Raw genomic sequence first — 25,630 nt, 5'->3', positions numbered from 1 at the left:
GCGCATATAAATAGGACATGTATACTTGGAAATATTTTTATGGTGTGTAGCCTTTCAATAATGACATGTTTAATACATGTGAATGACAAGTCATGTCATTTACCAAGGCTATTTAGGGTTGCATGTTGATCCAAAAAACAGTAAAATAGCTTAGTTATCTCATTCAATAAAATAAGCTTTACCCAATGTATTTATTGAGCTATTCTCGATATTCCAAGGGCTACTATCACTGCCGTATATCAAAAGTGATTGTAACCGCTGGAATATCGAAGATGATGCTGAGCTAACCTAATGTCAAAGAATATATCTATAAACATCCTCTAAAACTTAGTTTTAATTTGAGATATTGAACCCTCTCCACAGAAATTAGAAAACTGACAGGTCAGAAAATGTGCTATAGTGGATGAGGGAAATTCCAATAAAGAAAAAATATGTCAAATCAAAAGATTAAAAAGAAACAGTAACTAAGTGGTATGTTTGGATCCAAGCAAAGGTTTTTTGAAAAATGGAAAATTATTCGAGTTAAGAAATAAACAAACAATTTCAATAAAACTTCCATTGCTGTCATTCTTGTTTATGTATTTATCTAATACCTATACTTTACGTAAAACATTTGAACTTTGCTGGATAGGTTATCTTATTTTGACCACAGGGACCTGTAATGTAGAAGGGAGGGGGACTATACTATACATGTACACGTATACTCTCTTCGTGTACTACATCTGTGCTTAAAGGGAGATAACGCTTATTTAAAAGCAGTAATATAACTTTCAAAACAGTATACATCTTTACCTCATTCGTTTTGGTGTTCAATAAACTCTTTCTGATCTCTATAGATATTAAAGGGTTGTGATGCTGAAAATATTAAAGATATAGACAGCGGCAAGGCTTTCTAATGAAAGTTTCCTTTTCCTGGAATTAGCCTGGGCTAGCAAAGTGTTTTACTTTTATTTACTTTTCTATTTTTTGTTTGTTTTACTTTTGTTGGTGCTAATTCCCTATAGCTCAGTCCTCCTTGAGTAATTTTGGTTACCCTTGGTTCATAACGAACTATATTCCGTCCCGCTTTCTCGGTCCTTTTCAATTTTGAACTGATCCGCACATCCAAGTCCATAGTCTCCCCTCCCCCACCACCCATGCCTCTAAATCTATTATTGGGGGTGAGGGTATTGGGGCATCCTCGATACTCCAGGGGTTACTAATTTTGTAGCTTTAGTTGCCATGGTAACCATTTGAAACATGTATAAATTAAGCTAATCAATAATTCATTTGACCTTGAATAAAGGTCAAGGGAATTAATTTCAACAACTTATTGCGATGTTTGGGATATTGAGAGGCCTTAAAATTAGTTGACCTTCAACAGAGGTCAAAGTTACTATTTTGTTGGTTGTCCTTAATGTCAGCTTACTACAGGCCAAATATTTCTTAGGTCTCTGGGCTTTGTGGATATTGAGGAGCTATTTGATAATTATACACATACTCCCTTCATTTCACTTGGTCAGTACCGACAGAGTGAAATGAATTGAAGTAACTCTGGCATATCGGAATGTGTGACCTAGGTAGCTCTTCATCCAAGCATGAAACCTGCCCAATATCATATCTTTGAGCCTATTTGTTTTTGAGAAGAAGTAGTTTAAAGGGAAAGTTGACACCGGATAGGCAATTGGGACAAATGCATAAGCTTTGTCCTTCAGGCAAATGAACTTACAGTGAAGCATGACTATGTTTCAGTTTCTATTTTCTATGGCACAATAATAATAAGTAAAGTTCATCAAAAGGTAACAGTTTATCTTCAGAGCCAGGTAAAATTTTCTGTCTGTCTAAGAGAGACAAGATACGAAGATATGAAGAACCCCTCCATTTCATGGTAGAAGCATAATAACTTAGAAGCATACTGTTTGTCCATCCGGTATAAAGCTAAGAATGTGTGTGTTAATGTTTGAATTCTGTAGAGTGGTACAGTATGCATTGAAAGAAAATACACAAGACCTTTTCTCTACCAAAAGTGTCATTTATTGCTCAATGTATCTCCTGGTAATGTTGGAGACTAATGATTACAGAACATAGCCACACAGACAGTTAACATCTACAACAGTACAGACCAGTAACTATGGCGATCTCTTCACTATTATTATAGTACTAATGGTCTATTAACATGTTCATATACTCTAAAGTAAACATTTTAGTTTTGCATATTACAGAGTTATATGCACTTGCGGGTAGGTATTGATTGTGACGTCATGTGTTTGCGAGCGTAAGGTCATACGTTTCGAAGAAAACGACGTGAATTGCGCTCACAAAATAATGACGTAACAATCGATACCTACGCGCAAGGGAGCTAACTCTGTAATATGCAAAGACAGAATACTCTAAAGTAATCATTTAGTAATATTACTAGTTAACAGTTACTGATCTATAACAGATTACTACATACACATTTACAATATTGTTCCTAGTGGAGACTGCAGTCAAACCTGTATTAGCAACCACCTCTGTATAAAGACCACCTGCTCAATTTGACCACTTGTTTAAAGATGCTCCACCGCTGACAAATGGTATTTTTTCTCTATTGAAAACAGGAGCAGATGATTTAGTATTTTTCTTCAGTTGTAAACGCTAATTAATTTACACCATTACCATCATTGAAAAGTTTTAGCTTCTAATTTTACTTCAAGATAAAAAATATTAAAAATCATTAATTGCATCACAAACAAATTCCGTGGCACTATTGTGCAATATAAAATCAAGTACTGATTGCGCATGCACCAAAAGCAAAATAAAATTATCGTATATTATTTTTTGTGTTTATTAGACATATACACACACGATTAAAAACTAATTATTATAAAAATGATGATTTATGCTCTGTCGGTGGATGAGCATGTTTAAGGTCTTAAATGGTCAATTTAAAAACAGTTCGACCCGAGTACAATGCAAGTTTCTTCTCTTTGAACACAATATGACCAATTAGTATACATACATTGTATAAAGATTGACCGTTTTTTCTTTGACCCTTGTGTGGTCTTTATAAGAAAGGTTGATTATAGCGTTAAGACTCAAGCTAAGTAAAGTTTGTATGGAATCTCATAATAGTGCAATCTCCAATAGACCACCTGTACCTATCTATGCAGGTTTCAACTGGTTTCTATCGCAAGCACTCATCTACAGCGACCAATAGGCTGAAGAATTCTATATATTGTGACCACTTGCATTTTCTAATTGTCTATAGTGACCATTTGGCCAAGTTTTCACCTAAATGACCACCCATCTAAGTAACAGTTAACTCATCAGTTAGCTAAGTGACCACTATGTGTTATAAAGTCACAACTCAAATAGAGACACTAACGGTCAAAAGTGACCACTCTCGCAGTAGAGAATTCATACTGCCAGAGTGAACTGACCACACTAAGTACAATAACATGATTACACTGTCAATTAATCATTTTGAAATTTAAGTGTACTACTCATAACATTATTTTTTGTCTTTTCTCCGAATCTTCTTTTCTGATTTTGCTTACTATTAAATAATTTTTGAAGCTTAAAAAACATCCATATTATTATAAAAAAGTGTACTAATGTTCAAATTTTAACATTCAATGTTATTATTTTTACAGTACAATATATGCACACATATGATTAATCAATTCACATTTATTTGTCTATTACACACCAGTAAATAAACTATCTAGCTAGGCTGTTACCATGTCCGAGTAGACATTTGATTCTTGTGGGATGCTAATTTCAACACTATTAGAAATATTTGCATTAGTTTTGACCAAAAAGGGTTTTTATCCCATGAAGTCCTCACCTTACATTACATATCTGTTATTGGATACCCTGTACTATAATCTGGTTTAATTTGTCATTTGAAGCCTAATATTGGCCTAAATCATCCTCGTGACAGAAGAATGGGCTTATAAACAGGGGCAGATAACTCTAACACATGTCCAAAACAAGGAATTCTAAAGGAATTTTATGAATTTGTGATTCAAGAAAAAAATTTTCACGCCATATTTTTCATTCAATTAAAATACAATCACATGCACGTAGGGAAACAATGAAATTTTCTGAATGTGAGATGAAAATTTTTGTGTTATTTCCTCTGAAGTTCATATTTTTCATTCAATTAAAAGTACCAACGATCACATGTGTACATCGTCATATAAAGCGGTAGTAACTTATGTTTTATAGTGAAACAATCACAGTTTATACATGAATGCACAATAAAACATTGAACTGGTAGTTAACTGGACAAATGGACATGGATATATCAATAAATGTAGGAATGCTTTACTGAGCTAGATTAAAAATGTCTGATACAAAAATACATACATCTTAAAAATATTACTTTTATTTAAAATGAAAGAAAATCAATGAAAATGAGCCTACACGCTATCAAATTATTTACAATGAAACTTGATTTTACTGTTCTATCTATGCTATGAAGCAGTTTTAGCCTGTGATGATGAAAGCTATTTATATATTTTTATGTATTTATACATTAACACAACAGACAGTCAGCTAAACATTTAGAATTCCTATACAAATTTACAGTTGTTGCTTTACGATACTTTACAATAGCCAACTCTACAACATGACCTCAGTAATGTTTCTGTCCAAACCTGTAATTCTCTTACCAGACCTTTCAATAACTGGTTACTGTATTATTGTTTAATTTTGTGGGAGAGAAAATTTTGCGATTTTCTCTTCAATAATAATTCATGGGGAGAATTGTTCGCGCACTCTCAATTTCTCATAGTCATGAGTTACATATATATATACAGATTATCATTCTCATCATCCTTTACAATTTTTTCGCGGGTATTTAAGTTTGCTAAAATCACCAAGACTGCGAATAAAGTTAAATTTAATCACCAACAAATAAAGACAACTCTACAGTATCACTTTAATATCACAAATTCTGTATTTGCATATTACAGAGTTATCTGCCTTTGCTGGTAGGTACTGATTGTGCCTTAAGTCAAAGCGTAACGTCATACTTTTCTGAGAAAATGACGTGAATTGCACTAACAAAATAATGACATAACAATCGATAGCGATCCGCAAGGGAGCTAACTCTGTAATATGCAAAGACAGAATAGCATACATGTATAGCTTTAATGGAAACAACAATCTTATAATTATAATGTATGAAAAGGGTTTGGTTTCACTAGCCACTGTTGTAAATAAAATTTGCAAATTTTAACTGCATTTCAGCCATCAGAAGCATTAAATACTGAAATATTATGTATCTTCAAATACCAATATTAAAGTAGATATCCAGTATCCATCTGGAAACCTGAGGTATAATGTATAGATTCTTATTCTTGAACCATCAGTTTTGTTGGTAATCTATGGAATACCGATTTGTTTCTTGATAACAGAGAACATAAAAAATCTTTCTGTATAATTGGTAAACATCTACCAGTATATCTGTAAACATTGGCACTAATAAACATATTAGATATTCTCTCAAATTCCATTATTCTAAAATGGCAAAAACATGGTGACATGGAGGTCAATGTTGTTTCTATTTTTAGAAATGATAATATTGTAACGTCATCATATAGCTAGGTCAATATACAATATAGAAAACAAAGGATGTAATTGACATTTGTACCTTACGGTATTCATTTTTATCTAACGCCTGAGGTCGTTACTTTAGATTCTACACGGTCGGTATAACGCCATGTTGACCAAATCAAAGGTCCATACTTGATAAATATAGTAGCCACTGAAGTGTATTGACAGGCCACCCATAAAATAATTACACTACACGTATATACAATCTACAAATCTTCAACACGAGTATTTGGATTCACATAATTGGACAGATTTCTATTAAGTAGCAGTTTAATACTTTATTGAGAATTTCTAAGATATGAGAAATCAAAATTTCTAACATAATCTATTGATCAAATCTACAGTCATCCTCGAAACTCCAGGGGTTCCGATCACTTACAATCTCTACACCCCTGGACTATCTCATAAAGAAATTGAAGGCAGCTCACCATAAAACATTTGACCAATCACAGGCCAGCAAAGATTTCCTTTGAAGACTACAGAGAGAGCGATGCCCAGCTTCAAAGCCAAACAACCAACCACAGTGTACAGTTATACAGCTCTTTTGATGTACTAAATTACCTGTTCTGTTGCCTCCAGTTTTACTATGAGATAGTCCAGGGGTGTAGAGATCGTAAGTGATCTGAACCCCTGGAGTATCGAGGATGATCTACAGTTAGAGTAATTACAAGAAATACTTGTTTATTTGTTGATTCATAAAATGTTACTAAATAGGAAAATACACAAGAAATGAACTGACCATTTGACTTTATGTTTACATACATTTACATGTACATGTACTCAGGAAACATTTAAAATGGCCAGGCCCTCTGTGACTTTTGATGCATCATGTTCCCTTACCATCGAGTAATCTTCATGTATATTTGTTCAGAATATTAGCCACCAGCTACTACTTGTTAAAATTATTGTCGTCTCAAATTTGGCTGTTTACACTGTATATGGGGAAAAAACAGCAAAGAAAATGTTATAATCCATACAGGTGGCAGTCGCCAATAAGAATGGACTACAGTGGGTGAGATAAACTATATAGCAATAGACAGAGTCATGCAGGTGGTATAGATGAGATAAACCATACAGCAATAGGCAGAGTCATGAAGGTGGTATAGAACAAAGGTGAAAACAATTATCACTACCAATAATTACCATTATACAGCAAAGCAACAGCCAGATTAGACGTTAGTACTCTTACCCAAAATATAAAATGTTTCTTCTTTGGATGGCGATGGAGGGGAAAGTATGAATGCTGGTGATTTTATAAAATTTAAACTGAGATCAACAACAATGCAAACATGATGATGCTGAATTAGTGTGAGTTCTTATATAATTATACAATATTTGACCACATAAGCATCCCTACAATGTTAAAATGAGGGGGCACACAGTTGTCCTAATTTTGACCTTTCTCAAAATTATTGCATAAATTAAGCCACAAAATGATTCCCAAATAAAGTATGATATTCATATTTTCAGACCGTATTTGATTAAGCTTTTTAAGTTCAAAGTAAGCGATAAATGGGACATTTATAGGACTGGACACTCATTGGGTCAAATACGGTAGGTATTTGTAAATTACATGCATTTGACAATGTGGAAATATGAGAAATATTTTCTAAGTGACAGAGCATATTTTTATGAACCAGAAACTATAACCAGATGAAACATGTAAAATGCATGATTCTAATGGTAAATTTTATGAAAAAAAACCGGAAATATTAATAAACAAATGAATAGGGACCTTAGATGTGGCTTGGAGCAGTTTGTTCAGGGTATAAATCAAAGAAAAATTATTGAAATCAGAACAATGGATATATAAACAACATGATATATTGTTCTTTTTTTTCTGTGAAGACTGCTACATGACAATTTATTATCAAACAGATGAATACATTAGACACTACAGTTTCAAATATAACACACTGATGATATTCAGGAAGACAAATCACTCGATCAACTAATTACTTGTCCCATTGTCAGATGTCACGGTTGATTGCACTTGGCTACACTACACTTATCACCTTGAGTTAACTTGCCCAATTCCCCCTCCCCCACAATTAGATTCCATATGATTGGCTCCATTACATTTACCAGTCTATTTATATAAAAATTGCATGTTTTAAATGATAGACCTGTACAGTTTGTTGTCAGCGAAGTGTTTGTCGCCGTAGCGACAGGCCACAATGGACACAACCATTTCACTGATCACAATTCACCTCCAAAACCTGAAGAGTTCTTATTTGGTTTATATTTATAGAGTGACATCATTGAAACAAGATTTTTCGGCAGAGCTGACCAGTGGGTGATAGGTGTAGCATTGCATAATGCAATAAAACGTTGGTCTCCAACGATGAACTTATATTACATCTATGTAATATTTCATCATATTCAATATATACACATTTAAAATTGTTTTTCGTTGACTAAATTAAGGAAGATTAATTTTCATAAAAGTAATTATATGAGTTGAGCTTTAGGAAATACTGGTGTTAAAGTCACTATTAATAGATTTTTGATTCTCAGTTTGCTTTGACTCTTTTATTTAATTACCAATGTATCATAATTACTACATGAATAATTAAAATTTTTGGTACATTGTCTATATAATATTATAAATATATCACAATTGAAACACAGAATCCATTCACTTTAGTATGAATACTTTTTCTACAATATAACCAATGCTTCATACTTTCTTAACATACTTGTTTTATTACAAACCTTAATAAAGCGATTTAACAGGTTTCATCGGAAAATAATCTTTCATATCTGATGTACATGTATTTTTTTTTGATAAAATGAAAGATAATCCCTGATTAAAATTTTAACAATTCCTTTGAAATTCTTAGTATTTTTACTATTCTAATCAATCAAACATTCTTGTAAATTTAATTGTTAAAAATTTGGTAAAGATGTTCACACTCCACAGAAATGTTCACAAATAAATTTGCTGGATTTAACCCTTCAGTAATTAATTGTTATTAGGATATAACATTAATTTACACAAAGCTAGCGATAAATCTTGCCATTAGAATATTTACAGCGACAAATGTTTCTCTACAATTAGCAAGATGCGACTCTATACCAAGTTTTTTATGCATCACACAGCACAACTATAGTCTTACATTACTTTACATGTACATGTTTATAATATTATCAATTATAGTACTATACATTTTATGTATATATTTATTTACAAATATTTTTTTAATGATTTCTTGTATTTCACATTTTAAATATAGTATACAACAGTTATCTCCCTTGCTTAGCACTCTCTCCCTTCTTACACTCTAACCTGTCCAGGTACAGGTGCTACATTAACTACAAAGTAACAGTTAAATTCATTTCATAATTCAAAGCACTTTCATTACTTAACACATTTTCCCTGATTCATTTACACTTTAACATTCAAATTCAGCAAAAATGTTCAACCTTTTTATATTTTTTACTGATAAAACAGAAATGTTGGTAATATTGCTGATGATGGGAAGAATTTCAGCGATGTCTGAAAGCACTCTACTGACATTCAGTACAACAATATTTCATCTGAAATGATCATCAACTCATTCCACCCTAAAAATTCATAATGGACTGTTCCAGATTTTGAATCAGAAGAGCTCATATGTGGTTTTAGGGATGAACAAGTTAATTAATATAGAATTCATTTACGTATCCTGGACAACGGGTAACAATGGTTTTCTTCCATAATTTACATCACATACAAACAGTTCTTAGGTCTAGCAGCACTTCTTTTTCTTCGAGCCTCCTCCGCCTCGGCTTAGAACGATGCCTTTTCTATCCTCTTGTGGTTGGTCAGCGGCCTTTTTCATTTGTTCTTTCTTGGTTACTAAAACTAGCTTTGTAATACCAATAAACATCTGAACAAAAGAAAGAAAGAAACTTATATTAGATACTTTTTGTATAATTGTTAAGTAACGTACATATTATTGAGGTCATAATAGTATATAGGTACTAATACTCGCAGGGGGTTTAATTTTGCTAAAGTCGCGGATGTACCCAAATTCGGGATTGATTTTTTTTAAATTGTCTTTTTTTTTTTTTTTTTTTTTTTTACAAATTATAGCCTGTCGTCAAAATGACGCTTTCAAAGGCTACGGAGATAATTCACAAAAATAAATCCCTGAGAATAATGACAAAATAGTAAATCGTGAAATTTTACACCTGCAGTTTACCAACTATAGAGTACTTTAGCAGTTTTCACATCAGAAGTAAAACTGCAAAAATTGGAAATTCTGTTTGACTTTATTGCTACTACCCGGTATTACAAATGAGACAAATGTGCCCCTCTCTTCTTCTGAAGGAGTTGAAGTTATATAAACCCCATTCCCCCATCCCATGGATTAAACAATGTTTTACAACTGTCTGATGGTTATGGTTTATTGGTTTTATTAGTTCAACATCCTATTAACATCCAGGGTCATTTAAAGATGTGCCAGGTTTGTTGGTGGAGGAAAGCCAGAGTACCCGAGAGATAAACCACCGACCAGCAAAAAAACACCGACCAGCGGTCAGTACCTGGCAACTGCCACACTTGGGATTCAAACTCCCGACCCAGAGGTGGAGGGCTTGTGGTAATATGTGGAGAAATCTTAACCACTTGACCACTGCTTATCACATCGGCATTGTACTCTGTACTACATGTATATTAAATTCATTTAAGACCTGTGTATGAACTTGCGAGTTTTTCACATCTGAATCATGACGTTAATAATGCATCTCAAAGGAGGGAAAGTCATGTTTACTGCAACAGATTAATGTGCAATGAGTACGGAAAGAGTGAAAATATGGCGAAGGTTCTTCAAGAATATTTTTGTCCATAACTTACATTTCGGTTCCCAATAAGCCTCCCCATTTATTACCATTTTTTCAGCGTTAATTGGAGAATATAGTATAAGAATTGGCTGAAGTGGATGAGATTTCACGACCTCATTCACTAATTAACACATTTAAAGATTAATCAAGAACTGGCTGAAGTGGATGAGATTCCACGACCTCATTCACTTAACACATTTAAAGATTAATCCAGAACTGGCTGAAGTGGATGAGATTCCACGACCTCATTCACTTGACACATTTAATGACCAATCTAGAACTGGCTGAAGTGGATGAGATTCCACGACCTCATTCACTTAACACATTTAAAGATTAATCCAGAACTGGCTGAAGTGGATGAGATTCCACGACCTCATTCACATAACACATTTAAAGATCAATCCAGAACTGGCTGAAGTGGATGAGATTCCACGACCTCATTCACTTAACACATTTAAAGACCAATCCAGAACTGGCTGAAGTGGATGAGATTCCACAACCTGATTCACTTAACACATTTAATGACCAATCCTACCTCCTCCACATTAGTGTTTTCCTTAGCACTCGTCTCAAATAACTGTATCCCCATCTGTTCAGCGAACCTCTGGGCGTCCTGTGTTAGTACAACCTTCCTATCAGGATCGTCGTCTTTGTTTCCAACTGTTACCAATTACAGTGTCAACATTTAGTTAACAATATTTAAAGTTGATTCATGATCATATGTAAGGCAAAAATAATGATAACAATACAATTTAGACTTTCAGCTTAACTTGCTTTGGACAAAATTTAAGACAGACAAAAGTATAAGAAGAATCTTACAATCACAATTATTCATACTGAATTTGGGTTTATTTTCTGTAATGTTCTATTAACAGGTCTCAAAGGTCAATGTAAAAACTTGAGGAATTGGTTGAAAGCCAGAGTACCATGAGAAATACCACTGCCTTTATAATAATCATTATGACTACCTGGCAATTGTGCCAAATTTGTTTTGAAATAAAAAAGTTTTAATAAGAAGCAAATATTCCTGTGTAATATCTGTTGATTTTCTTTTTTCTTTTGGAAAAACAACACAGCTTACCTAGAATTCTGTTTACTACATCACAGTTTTGGTCGATTTCGTGGAGCCATCGTTTGACGTTAGCGAAGGACTCTCCACTTGATACATCGTACACAACTATAACACCATGTGTCCCTCGGTAATACCTGGAAGTACAGGAAATCACAGAATGAGAATACCCTGGTAATTAACGTACGATGTGATACCTGATAATGTTTATGCAGGACTACTGTTTCTATCGGTGATGACACTAAAAGATGATATCCTGTGCTGACATCCTTTCAGCAGAAAGATTTTAAAGGGTTACATTCCATCACCACTGAAGGTACTACTCCCACACAAACGTCATCAGTCATCACATGGTACATAATTATTTGCATTACTGGAAATTAAGTATAAAGTTGATATTACAGCAACAAATATACCGTATTCGACCCAATAAGCTTCTCTGTCTCTATAAGCGCCTTTCCCTCCTTTTTGAAACCTCAATTTCACTTTCCCATTAAATAAAGACTGACACTATGAAATCTATGCAGGTTTTTATATTTGAAATATTTTGCAAACAATTTTTAAGCGTTCTGTGCGCTAATTGGGTCACATACAGCAGTTACTTATTTACGTAGAAATATTGTTGAAATCGCAACGACATAGAGATAGCATCAATGGCAGTTTGGGTTGAGATACAATGTATATGATTAATCAATTGTCATCATGATCAAGTAAAAAATAAAACAAAAGGTAATAACTGTATATAATTTTAGCTTTTCAGAGGCTGAATTCTGTCTCTGCATATCACAGAGTTAGCTCCCTTGAGGATATGTATTGATTGTGAGGTCATTATTTTATGATCGCAATTCATATCGTTTTCTCCAAAAAGTTTAATGTTACCCTTACAAACACATGACTTCACAATTAATACCTACCCACAAGGGCAGATAAGTCTGTAATATGCAAATACAGAATTGTCCATTATGGTTGGTAGTGTGATGAAGTATTTAGCAAAAACAAGCCATCAAGATTATGAATGGACACCACCTGTAATTCTTAAGATTTTTTTCTACATTTTATAGGAACGGACAAACATGCGAGGGGCATAGAATAACATTGTCCATAAACACCACCCAAGGGGCAAGAAAAATAATATGTACAGGCAGGTGGCCATTCTACACAGGTTGAATTATGTTGAAATTTGTCATTTGTGATCCTAGAACAGTGGTCTTATTAAGTATGCAGGTGGACTTTATATATAGGTGGTCACTAAGACAGGTCTGACTGTAAATTACTCAAACTTGTACCATTGTAGATATATGAAATGGTTTGGAGACCCTGAGAAAGTGGTCTTATTTAGCAGGTGGTCTTTATACAGAGATAATCACTAAGACAGGTTTTACTGTAGGTTTGAGACTTACGTTGATGTGATTGTACGGAATCTTTCCTGGCCAGCCGTATCCCAGATCTGTAACTTTACTTTCTCTCCATTTACATCTACAGTCCTTATCTTAAAGTCAACTCCTATAGTTGTTATATATGTACCTGGAACAAAAATATAAAAATATGATATACTCTGACTTTCAATGATTCTTCTTGTCTAAAACCTGGCTACACGCGTACGAAGAACTATTTTTTTTGTGTAATGTTATAGCTTATTGCCATCTTAGAAAGAGAAGGAAGGTGTATTCCTCTAACATTTCATGACTTGTCACCAGTTTTAGCCGTGGAATTTACTTGGAATATATGAATGTTTTCTGTCCAGTCCTCGGCAAGCTTAGAGTTTGACATCAATGAATTACTCCTTGGGTTAGGGTTGGACATCGATGAGTTACCCCTTGGGTAAGGGTTGGACATCGATGAATTACCCCTTGGGTAAGGGTTGGACATCGATGAATTACCCCTTGGGTTAGGGTTGAACATCGATGAATTACCCCTTGGGTTAGGGTTGGACATCGATGAATTACCCCTTGGGTTAGGGTTGGACATCGATGAATTACCCCTTGGGTTAGGGTTGGACATCGATGAATTACCCCTTGGGTTAGGGTTGAACATCGATGAATTACCCCTTGGGTTAGGGTTGAACATCGATGAATTACCCCTTGGGTTAGGGTTGAACATCGATGAATTACCCCTTGGGTTAGGGTTGAACATCGATGAATTACCCCTTGGGTTAGGGTTGAACATCGATGAATTACCCCTTGGGTTAGGGTTGGACATCGTGAATTACCCCTTGGGTTAGGGTTGAACATCGATGAATTACCCCTTGGGTAGGGTTGGACATCATGAATTACCCTTGGGTTAGGGTTGACATTGAATTACCCCTTGGGTTAGGTTGAACATCATGAATTACCCTTGGTAGGTTGACATCATGATACTGGTTAGGGTTGAAATGAAATTACCCTTGGGTTGTGAAATGGGTGTAGTAGGAATTTCAGTCCCCTTATTTGACTGATTCTGTTCTGTGACCAGAGGGTCTCAAGATTTAGCCCTGGAGGTGGGGAGTAGAAGAATATCTTTCACCACTTCCTTCTATTGTACAGATACAGTACTAATAATAAAACACATTTATAACGAGGGGTTTTATAAGTTTAATGTCCTAATAACAGCCAGGGTCATGTAAAGGCATGCCAGGTTTGTTGGTGGAGGAAAGCCAGAGTACCCGGAGAAAAAACCACCGACCAGCGGACCCACATTTATAACAAACATTCTTACAACATATTTATGGTCATAACATACATAGCCATTTTCATGCCTCATAAAGATTCCGATATGTGTATAATGAAGTAATTGTCATTGTTCCCAGTGACTTGTTATAACCATGATTTAGTGTAACAGCATGAAGAAAGTAGACAGAGACAGGAAATGATGATGTTTAATAGGGTATAGTCAAAATGTGAATGGTAATCAAACACTTTACAGGTAAGTAACTCACCAATAATGACCAGGGTAATGGTCAACAACAGACCAATATTGACCAGGGTTATAGTCAACAAAAGACAGACTAGGATAAGTAATTTGAATTTTATTAGTTTGACATCCTATTAACAGCCAGGGTCATGTAAGGATGTGCCAGGTTTGTTGATGGAGGAAAGCTGGAGTACCTGGAAAAAAACCATCGACCTGTGGTCAGTACCTGGCAAATTGCACCACAAGGGATTGAAACTCGCAACCCAGAGGTGGAGGGCTTGTGGTTATACATTTTAGTCACGACATCTTAACCACTCGGCCACCGCGGTACCATGCTGCCCCCCTCTTCCAGGATCCTTTTTTTTTTTACTAGGATAAGTTAAGTGTGATTGAGGACTATATAATGTTTCTGTTATACACAATACAGTGACTCCATACTATAGCTGGTCCTGGATACCTGTTATAGTATACTAGTTTGAGGAGAGATGATATCTATGACCTCTAATATCGTATTTACACAGATAATACAGGCATTGTGTCTCACACCTACATGTTAGTCCTAGACAGTAAGATACTCTGGGTAGATGGGCATCAATTTGACTGTGATAGGAGATATATAACTACATATACAGTTGATTAACTCACAGACTCAAAATTTACCATAGGAAAGCATTACATAATATCTTAAAAGGATTTCCAAAAATTTAGTTATGGTTTTGTATACAGTAGACCAGATAGTCCAGACATGCAATGATAGTCCGGAAAACTCGTAATCTAAAAGGATACATACTCAGTAATTGAAACAATTATTACTTACTTAAAGTTTGGAAAATTAGCTATCCGGATGATATGAGCTGGGGATGCAAGTGTTTGGATGGTCCATTGTATGGAGAATCAGAAGTTCAGAGATGAAAGTTGATGAAAGTTATGGTTCTTAATCATCCTTAAAATTTTGGTTCTAATATTGTACTAGCTGTGACAGATGATCAAGTTCAGATCAACGCACAACATATTTTTCCAAATAGTTACTACTCAATGTTATTCCATGAACTTGGGTATAAACAGCAGACTACTGTGCTGATAGAGCTGGTGTGTGTATCCGTATATATAGACAGAAGAAATATATACAGGGTGGTATAACATCTATCACAGGACAAAAATGGAGTAGTTTCTAACTTTCTAGTCTTTTATTAACTGTAAAATTCAAATGCACTTAAAGTTGCTATAGAAAACTCGAAAAATTGTATTATCATAACTACTTAACTTTTTGCCAAGATTTTAAGTTTTCATAGTGACATTCAATATCGACTGGCCAAGAAATAATTAAACTAGGATGTGGTGATTGATATTTTACCCAGGACTAATGGGACGTATATATACCATACAATTACTAATAATATTGTTATGACCAGGTAATTCTAGGAAATGAACCCTTCCATGGACCCTGGCTAAGTTCCTATCTGAAATTACACATCTAAAGATGATATTCATCCTTAAATACTACACATATTTGTCTCCTGATACCAGATGTATCTATTACATTACATATCAAAGAAACACAATTTAACAAAGCATGACAATTTTTGACTCATGCTCTATCCGGGTCTCAAACTCACGATCTACAGCACCCAATCGCCTAGCCAAACATACCTGTGCCTTCTACCACTGCACCACATCCATGTCCCCAAAAAAGGATGTTTCTATGAAGTAGTGATAGTCGGTTCGGTATGCTGGCATGATCACCGTGGATATTGTCAACATTACACCTATATATATATATAGGTTCAGTGACCACAAGAAATAATCCTTGACAGGTTTTGGACCAGGTCATCCATATCTATTTACTGTCCCCTATTTAAGCTATCACTTAGAATACTTCTGTCCTCCATCAATTAGAATATTTCTATCTAATTACATCTATCAATGAAAAGCTTAAAACTTACATAACATGGATGACTGGTTTTGGGTTTGATTAGTTTGACGTCTTATTAACAGCAAGGATCATGTAAGGACGTGCAAGATTTGAAGGTGGAGGAAAGCCAGAGTACTCTGAGAAAAACCACCAACCAGCGGTCGGTGCCTGGCAACTGCCCTACATGGGATTCAAACTTGCGACTCAGAAGTGGATGGCTTGTTGTAATATATCTGGACATCTTAACCACTCTGCGACAGACCATGGACGAAATGCAATATATATATATATAGCCCAACAATCTGATGAATGATGATGGTGGGCTAAAAAGCTTAAAATTTTTAAACAACATGGCTTTTTTTTCAGGAAGACAAATCACTTTAGTCTATTATTGCGGCCTTGTTGACATCTTCTCCTTGAAACTCGGGTTGTAAGTTTTGTGAGTGAGTTCAGGAAAAGAAGATTAAAGTTACATGGATGACGAAGTATCATTTTGTTGTTTGATTAATGGACTTTAAATGAAGAAGCTTTTGACGTATGAGTCTCAAGCTGCTGTTTCAAACAAAAAATACAAGAGATCTGAAGCTCCGAGTCAACCTCATCATGAAGAAACTCTGCAGTTAAAGTTCATATCAACTTATCAATTGAAAATAAATTCATTCACATGTGATTGAATACATATGTAAAGATCTTTGTATAACATTTTATGTTAAATATTTTATGTTTGTATAGTAACCATCAGAGATATGTAATTTCTGTTGTAAACTCTCTAGTCTTGCCGTGGTAAGTGATAAGTCTTAAATCTAAACAATCCTTTACAATGTCTATACTGTATATCTTCTTCGCCCCCCAAACACACTTCTTCAATATTGATATTTATGTTACCATATGTAGACGTTGATCACCCAATTAAGTCTCATTTACATAAAATATAATTGTCATCTCCCAATGATGTTTCACACCAAATTTGGTTGCAAGTAATTTAGATAAAATATTCAGCAACGTTCTCCTTTTGGAGCCCTGCCCCTCAGTCTCTTGGGGATCGACCCAGCCTTACTTTAATACTTACCTGTACATGTACTTAACTCTATACTATATAAAGTACATGTGCACGTAAAACCTATAGAAAGTAGAAACTTTTAATCAAAGTCAAGGTCACCTGGATCAATATTACCTTACAAGATTTGATTTCCTGTGACTTGAGTTAAGTATTCTAAAATTGGTTCCGACATCCATTCTCTAATAGCTTGTCAATATCATGACTCACTGAAAGTGTATGATAATGAGCCCTTACCTGAGAAGGTATTATCGGAAAACCGTAGCAACAGGCTGCTTTTTCCTACACCTGAAATAACAAAGAAAACGGGTTAGCATATATATATACCATGATTAACTTTATTTCTATATTAAATTCTGCATGTATAATTTTCCTGTTTCTAAATATCATTTTCATGCGAAATTCAATATCACATTGATCTAATATATAGACAGACAGCTGAAAAACCATATACATTGTGTGAAAGAATTAGATTTTAGAATGAAGCCTATACTTTTACAAATGTATACAAACCTATTTTAGTGGTAGGTCATGTACAGTAGTCTGTTTTCACATGTATGCAAAATCTTTTAACAATCTGGGTTTTTTGTTTGTTTTTTTTTTTTAATATCGTACATCTTATTTTGATATTCTTTGCTGTTGTTGATGTACTGGTCTAAAACTACTGCCCTAAAGATCTAAAATAGGTTTACATAAAGTTCATTTCTAGTTTTCTAGTTAAAACAAAAGGTGGAAGGAAAACTTGAAATGTATGCAAAATACAATACAATGTCATTCCCATGGTTTTTGAAGAAAACTGAAGATAAGGACAGAATAGACAAGGATAACACAGGAAGAACAAGCCTCTACCACCCCATCCCCTGTCTTCTGTTGGTTCTGAACTCACAACCTAGAGGTAGGGGGGATAGTGATACATTTCGGAAACACCTCTACCACCTGGCCACTGAGGTCTCTGAAACCACATGGAGATAGAAAAACTTCCTCACATATAACTACCATGTATATACATGTGTAAAAATTGTGATTCTGGCCAGAAATCAACTCTTGAAATAGTAATGATGGGGAATAGACGCGTGTAAAAATAATATTTCCTTTGAAAGGTTAAAAGCCTTATAGCTTGCACATCATCCAGATGTAGTTTTCTCCAGTACATCGAAACTGTTTCTACTAGTTATATATAATTACACCACATCTACATACATTTTTTTGTACATCATTACCACAGTACTTGTACACAAGTCTCAGCTTTGATGTTTCAGATCTGGAGGTAACTTCTGTGGCATTGACATATACAATTTCTAATAGGCAAAATATATTGCAAGCAAACTTATTTTCTAGCAATGCTATCTTCCACATTCTATGTAGTAAATGTTTTGTTGTCAGCCTTTGTTTTGTAGAATATGAAATATTTGTGTGTATAGCGAGTTCCAATTTTTTCGTGGTTTGGAACTTTGATATCATTTCATTGATAGAAATATTTGTGGTTAGCCGATGGAGCTATAGCCACAATATTATATAAACAATTTTTTTTTGTTTGTTTGTTTGTTAAATTTGTGGGTCTTAATATGACAGTAATTTTTCATTTTCAATGGTTTTTCTCTCTGTACTCCGGCTTTCCTCCACCAACATACTATTGGTGAAGGAAAGCTGGAGTACCAAGAGAAAAACCACCAACCAGCAGTCAGTACCTGGCAATTCCCCTACATAGGATTCAAACTTGCAACACAGAGGTGGAAGGCTTGTGGTTGGGACATCTTAAAACCACTCGGTCACTGCGACCCCACATTTCATGAAGAATTCAACTGACAACACTAATTAATAAGAGACCAATGATCACTTATAAATTTGGCACATTAAACTTACACACAACACATTGGAAATTTACTACATACTTTTAGTATACAAATGGGGATGAATGGAAATTATTGATATACTGATTCATGATTTTTAAAGAAGCAATTCATTTTTTGAAATTGATAAAAGCGTAATTTTTAAGTATATATACTACTTCCATCATTAGTGGTACTGGAAGATGTTATAAGGAAAATTGGGTGGAGTATAGGAGGTGAAGGACTGGAGAGGGAGGAGGGGAGGGGGAGGTTACTGGTGGTGTTAGTGAGTATAACACATATATTTGTATACTCTGGGAAGTAAGACTTCGGCTGTGATGGAAAACAGCCCTACTAACATATACCAGTACCCATGTGGATATTAAACCATTTGAAAAACAAATGTACAGACTCTAGTTATTGTAAATATTTATGATAAAACAAATTAATTTTCTGTAGAATTTGGTACAAAAGAAAGAAATTGCTGTTCCCAATACAGAATTTGCTGTATATTATTTAGTTCCAGTAAAAGGTCATGGTAGTTCAAGGGCAAAATAACAATGATTTTGATCATCAATAACAGCAATGTTTATTCCTATTTCAGCTGTAAAGGAACAGCTTAAGTATCTGAGTAAGGTGAACTTATCGACTTAAATGTCGGTCCAATACACAAAATGCAAAGTTACATGCTGTATATGGTTTGATTGACATACAGCAAAGTTACAGCAAACCATCAGTTACATCAAATGAAACAAAAGACTTCAAATTAAAGGAATTTGAATAAGATTCTACAGTAACTATTTTTTTCTAAGAGCATACCGGTTAGATGAAATAACACAAGAATAATTTCCAGAGCTTTTCCTGATCCATGTAATATTGATCTATAATTGCGTAGGATGCCGTGAGTACCTGACATGTGATTACCTGAGAATTACAACACCTATCTGTAACCTTGTGGGAGGTGATTGCCCTGTATATTATACCTATAGCTCCAGATTGGCCCCTTGTGATGTACACAAACAAATAAACACGAATGACCACCGGAAATGAACATAAGTTTGTATGTAGTCCAGGGCTAAAATGATCACAGTTAAGTTATTTCATTGTTCAGTACATAAATATAATGACAAGACTCGATGAACATTTTCACTGTCTGGGGTCAATTTATACCAATTAATTTCATTTCTATGTATAAGTAATTATAACTAGAAAATAATTAATATATCATTCTCAATATATCTGAAAATGGGAGAGAAAATCACTAAAAATGTCTGGATTACAATACACAGCCTAACCTGTTTAAAGAGTCCAAGAAAAAATTGTGTTGAAATTGACCAAATTGAGAAAGTGGTCTTATTAACTGAGCAGGTGGTCATTATATATAGGTGGTCAGTAAAGCAGGTTTGCTTGTATATATATAAATATTTGCAATGACTAAACCTCTTTATATATAACAAATTGGGATGTAACAGGATGGAATGCCACAATATCACATTTGGGTAACACTATATACATGTATATGCCCCTCCCATTCTCTCAGGTAAGGGTGTTAAAACAGAAAGCCAAAAAAGGAAGGGAGATCATAAAGGATCGAGATCAAATGATAACAGGATGCAAACACAATTGGTTATTTTAAACAAGAGATCCCAGAGGGATACTGACGCCCACCACAGAATGATCTATGTCTGACAAATGAAAGAAGGATTTTTTCTCTGCTTTTCAAACTTTTACTACATACAACATATGAAAATTAAGAAAGGTCCTTTTAGTCCTTTCTGAAATATATAGCAGTAACAAACTTCAATTATCAAATTCCAAGATGGTGGCCTGTCAGCCATCTTGTTTATTGATCGGTCCCAAAATGCAATATGCACAACTAGGGCCCTAGGGGAACCTGCATGTGAAATTTGAGACATATCCCTTCAGTACATTTTGAGAAATAGCAGTAACAAGACTTGCTAACGGAAGAAAGGACGGACAGACAGACGGACGGAGGGACCACAGACGAAAGGCGATTTGAATAGCCCACCATCTGATGATGTTTTTGAAAATTGTTGTATCCCCGAACTAAATAATCTATTAAAAAATGTTCATGTTTGATTAAACAATATATCAAAGTGTGAATACCATATTTTAACTTTCATCCAAGTCAGTATGACATGTTTTATACTGACTGAACATCTGTTTCACGGCTGTTGTCAGTTACATCAGGATCATGTGATCAGAAGCAAGACTTAATCTTCACAGCTCACACATACACATGCATGCCAATCAACAAAGTAGTTTTCGACATACATATATTGCATGTAACGTGACATTAAGATTGGAAATCATGAGTGGCAATATCGGCAAACATAAGACACAAGCTGCAGAGAAACTGAGTTTGGACTTAACAAAGCACAGTAGCTCAGGGCACAAGTCAATTATCGTATAAACTAGTCAGTCAGCGGCCTGTAAACACAGAGCTTCACTGTAACTAAAACTCAGGACTTTCTGATCAATAAATCAACATAGAAAATATATTGAATATACAACATCCTCAATCAACAATAGTTAAATGGTACTGTTTTGGGCACTTATATCTCATTTAGTTAGAGGGAAGTCTACATTGCGATTAGGTACCTTGTTAAAACAACTCTGATAGTGCCTGCAGCAATTACCGGTATTCATAGACAATGTTCTGTAATAGTGTCATAACATTGGAGTTTTTATATCTTGTCGAACTATAGATAGATAGAATGAATACAATTATATCCTTGAATGTGGTTGTTATGCTTTTCAACTTATGAATATGGATGCATGTTATTATAATTTTAAGATAAGATTATCAATGCCATGGGTTCCTTAAAGGGACAATTAAATTCAATCTAAGAGAACATTAAATTTGTACATTTATCAAGAAAAAACCAGTTCTAATGGAAATTAGATCTGTCTGTTTTACTGTTATATGCTAGAAAAGCCCATGGTGGTGAAATGCATGTGAAACTTTCAAACTCGCAGTCGCTCGCTGTCCGCCATTACACATTGTGGTTGAACATCTTGTATGCTGAACCCTGTCCCTTGCTGGTAAAGTAATGCAACTTTTGTCTTGAACTGCTCAAATCGCTATGACAGTAGTGGTTTACCTTATTAGGTGAATTGTCTTGCCTAAAACTCATTTTATTACCTCCTCAGTGGTTATGTAGTTCATTTGTTTAACGTGCCTGACTTTGACTCGGGTATGGGTACAGAGTACATACTGTACCTGCTTACTAAGTAATCGTATTGATCAACGATTTATAATTACAACGGTATCAATTAAAATACTTAACAATGACGTGGAATTTGTCAATATATTGTGTTAAATGTTTCATAAGAAATGTAGAACAATACATTTATGCCATATTTTGCTTCTTTGTTATGTTAAAGAATTAGCCTGAGTGAATTGTCCCTTTAAAGTAGACTTTGGTGAAAAGTGACTACCTCAAATATAGCTTTAAATTTAGATGTTATTATAAAGGTTTATCATCCAGAATGTTTTGTTTTTGAGCTTTCTGGTAATTGTTGGTGACTAACCCAATAATATATATATATATAGATGCACAGGAGGTCTATTACATTTCACTCAACATTTTATTGCATGGTAACCAAACAACACTTTTTTTTACCACTAAAACTTTAAACTAAAACATGAATGTGCATATGCCCAAGGCACTATGACTTTTGATAATGCCCTTAGAATAGATAAAAAGAAATAAGATTTGTAACTGAATAGATTTTCATTGTCATCCTTTCTGAAATTTTATTCATAACAATTTGAATACTGTACATGCCTGCTAATTAATATCTTATGGTGTACATAAGATATGCAAAGACATGCATTTACCGGGTATATTTGAAGAAAAATTTGAATGTTTCAGTGTCTGTTCACATAATATACTGGTAATAATATTCAAGATTAATAGATAAGACTCATTAGTTCTAGCCTAATTAACTCATTCACGGTTCACCACTGAAAATTTCTGATCCTTTGAATCAGATGAGTTGAGATGTGTCTTCAGTGGTGAATGAGTAGATATGATGTAGCTTGCACTGTAGTACAGAATGTTAATACAATTTGAAAACTTTCCGTAAAAATCTAAAGATTGTGAAACTACTCAGACAATAACTTTTCTGCTATTTTACTGGGATATCCTTTATCATTATATAACTGCTGTAGGGAAAAAACAATTTTGTAAGTGTAACTAAAACTTTTGTTATTTGTTAAGAAGTACATCTGAAAGATCTAACTAGAACTAAATTATATTTTTCTGTATATTCTTCCACACAAAATAAAGAACAGAAAAATTACAAAAAAATCAAAAACACATCTATTTCTCCAAACTTTGTTTTATAAGACAGACTTGAATATAAACAGATTTAGAATATATTTGTTTGGTTTGGCCTATTTATGTTTCTTGTCCTGTTAACACAAACAGCTTGATTCATTGAGGAAAAAAGGCCAAATGCCAATGCCAGATGGTGCATGGATTGGGACGGATATCTGGAGAATAAAAGCATGGACCATATATATCCAGTATACCTACTCATTACACAGCAATTCTCCGACAAATTTGAGCCTCAAACTCAAAAATCAAGTTATGAAGTTACAGGCAACAAGTAATAGACCTGTACACAACATGCACTCATCAGCTGTCACCCTCAAGCTCTGTCTGGTATTTTCAACTCAGACACAATTATTACTAGCTAATTAGTACTTTATACTGTCCTAGTGCTATTTCGATTCTCAGATTAACTCACGACAACTTTTATATTTATGAAACACATATCATACTTATACAATTTCCATATTTATGCAGAAAAAAATAAATGTTGCTTTAAATATATATGATATATATGGTGTAATATTTCTCCCATGCCTGACAGGGTTATCACGCAATTGCTAGGGGAAAGATAACTGTCTTTTACTGGGGTAAAAAAAGACAGCTTACACATGCTTTTTACCAGTGTAGGGAAAAGACAGCTCACACGCGCTTGACAATGACGTCATCCATACATGCGGAGATTATTGTCGAGGATGCCATTAATTGCCAACACTATAAAAATAATTCCTAATCTGATTTTGTTTTAAAATATGGGAGAAAAATAATCTGACATGGGTCTGTCAAGTGGACAGGGATATCTCAATCCGATTGAAATATTTCGGCTAGTCAACCCGAGGCTGGTTCATTATTATCTTTAAGTGTTAAAACTTATAAATGAATTATAAAAAGGTGCAGCCAGTGATCAACTCATAATAAAAATATGATCACAATCCTTTTGTTTCATCATATTGGACAGTAAATAAATAATGCTTAATCATTGACACAAGGTCGATAAGTTTATAAATTTCCTGAACGAAAAAACTTTTACAAATATACTTGCTTAAAAGTTATTTTTACGCCAACATTAATTGTACTTTTGAATTTAAAATTTCTATATGAGTAGCTGTCATTGTTGTTGTTTTTCATTATCTGGTATCTTGTCCTTATTCTTTGAAAATTCCTTCCTTTATGGGAGCACCCTACTGTCTCTTGGTGATTCTCTATCTAACTCACATTGTTGAATTTTGGTACTATTAGAAGTTTAGTGTTGTTTTCAAGACATAAAAAGAAATTGAAAAATACTTTTGATGATGATGTATACAATTTGCTTCCTTGTAATTTGCATTAAATCCAAATTGAAAATTGACAAGATTTTGATTAAGAAAATATTTTTCATAAAAATGATGATATTTCTTGCAATAACTCCACGACAAAAGTTGACAAAATACTTTCATCTTAATCTGATGGCATGAGGATATTAAATGTGATAATTAAATAGTATGGCATTTAATTCTAATGCTACAACACTTTATTATAATCAGTTATCTAGCCATTGTTAGTCAGTACTTATCTGTACATTGATAATAGTAATTTCTATATGTATCTTCAGTTGTCAACGACTAAATAATACAATGGCAATCTACTGTATGGTTAGCTTTCATCTTAATTCGCGTCAAATTGATTAAATATTTCGTACCATTGGCCCATTACTATCTATAATTGTCTAAACAACCTCCATAAATCCCTTTGTATAGTATAACACATTTTAAATGATCCTGATACCGATTACCCTGGATCACAATACTGGAGAAATTATTAAACTGCCGTTATGTTGGGAGAATATACACACCCTCAACTTGGAGGAAGCAGCATAACATTCCTTTCATAACGATAAACAATTCGAGCCTATCGCCGGATCATAATGAAAAATACTGATATATGACTTACCACTGTCTCCAATGATTAAAAGTTTGAACAGGTGATCATACTCGCGAGCCATGTTTCCATACAGAAGGACGAAACAACACAGGTTTTATTTTCCAACTCGGAAGTTTCGATGTTATACCAGGAAATGAGGCGTAGGCGAGTGCGCGAGAGCGATGTGTGATCAGGGTCACCAAA

The 25,630-nt window shown here is 34.3% G+C and overlaps 1 protein-coding gene across 1 annotated transcript; it reads right to left on the bottom strand.

Moving 5' to 3' along the window:
• Window positions 1–1,990: 1,990 nt before the first annotated feature.
• Window positions 1,991–25,611, bottom strand: LOC138331555 (ras-related protein Rab-35-like). Its single transcript, XM_069279254.1, has 6 exons — window positions 25,457–25,611; window positions 17,575–17,625; window positions 12,880–13,003; window positions 11,492–11,616; window positions 10,946–11,070; window positions 1,991–9,455 (listed from the first exon to the last, which is right to left on the bottom strand). The coding sequence occupies exons 1-6, from the start codon at window positions 25,506–25,508 to the stop codon at window positions 9,315–9,317; spliced, it is 618 nt and encodes a 205-aa protein (XP_069135355.1). The 5' UTR covers window positions 25,509–25,611; the 3' UTR covers window positions 1,991–9,314.
• Window positions 25,612–25,630: the final 19 nt, after the last annotated feature.

Source organism: Argopecten irradians, chromosome 9, assembly GCF_041381155.1.
Source record: "Argopecten irradians isolate NY chromosome 9, Ai_NY, whole genome shotgun sequence".
In the NCBI taxonomy this organism is placed as follows: Eukaryota; Metazoa; Mollusca; class Bivalvia; order Pectinida; family Pectinidae; genus Argopecten; species Argopecten irradians.
The sequence above is the reverse complement of the archived record's forward strand: the minus strand, read 5'-3'. Positions and strand labels throughout refer to the sequence as shown.

What these genes read in the sequence shown, in the direction of transcription:
- LOC138331555 (XM_069279254.1), bottom strand. Translation starts at nt 25,508, where the DNA reads ATGGCTCGCGAGTATGATCACCTGTTCAAACTTTTAATCATTGGAGAC. An exon ending in TGTAGTAAACAGAATTCTAG is followed by an intron (nt 11,071 to 11,491) that starts GTAAGCTGTGTT and finishes AATTGGTAACAG; the next exon opens with TTGGAAACAAAGACGACGAT. An exon ending in AAAACACTAATGTGGAGGAG is followed by an intron (nt 9,456 to 10,945) that starts GTAGGATTGGTC and finishes TCTTTTGTTCAG; the next exon opens with ATGTTTATTGGTATTACAAA.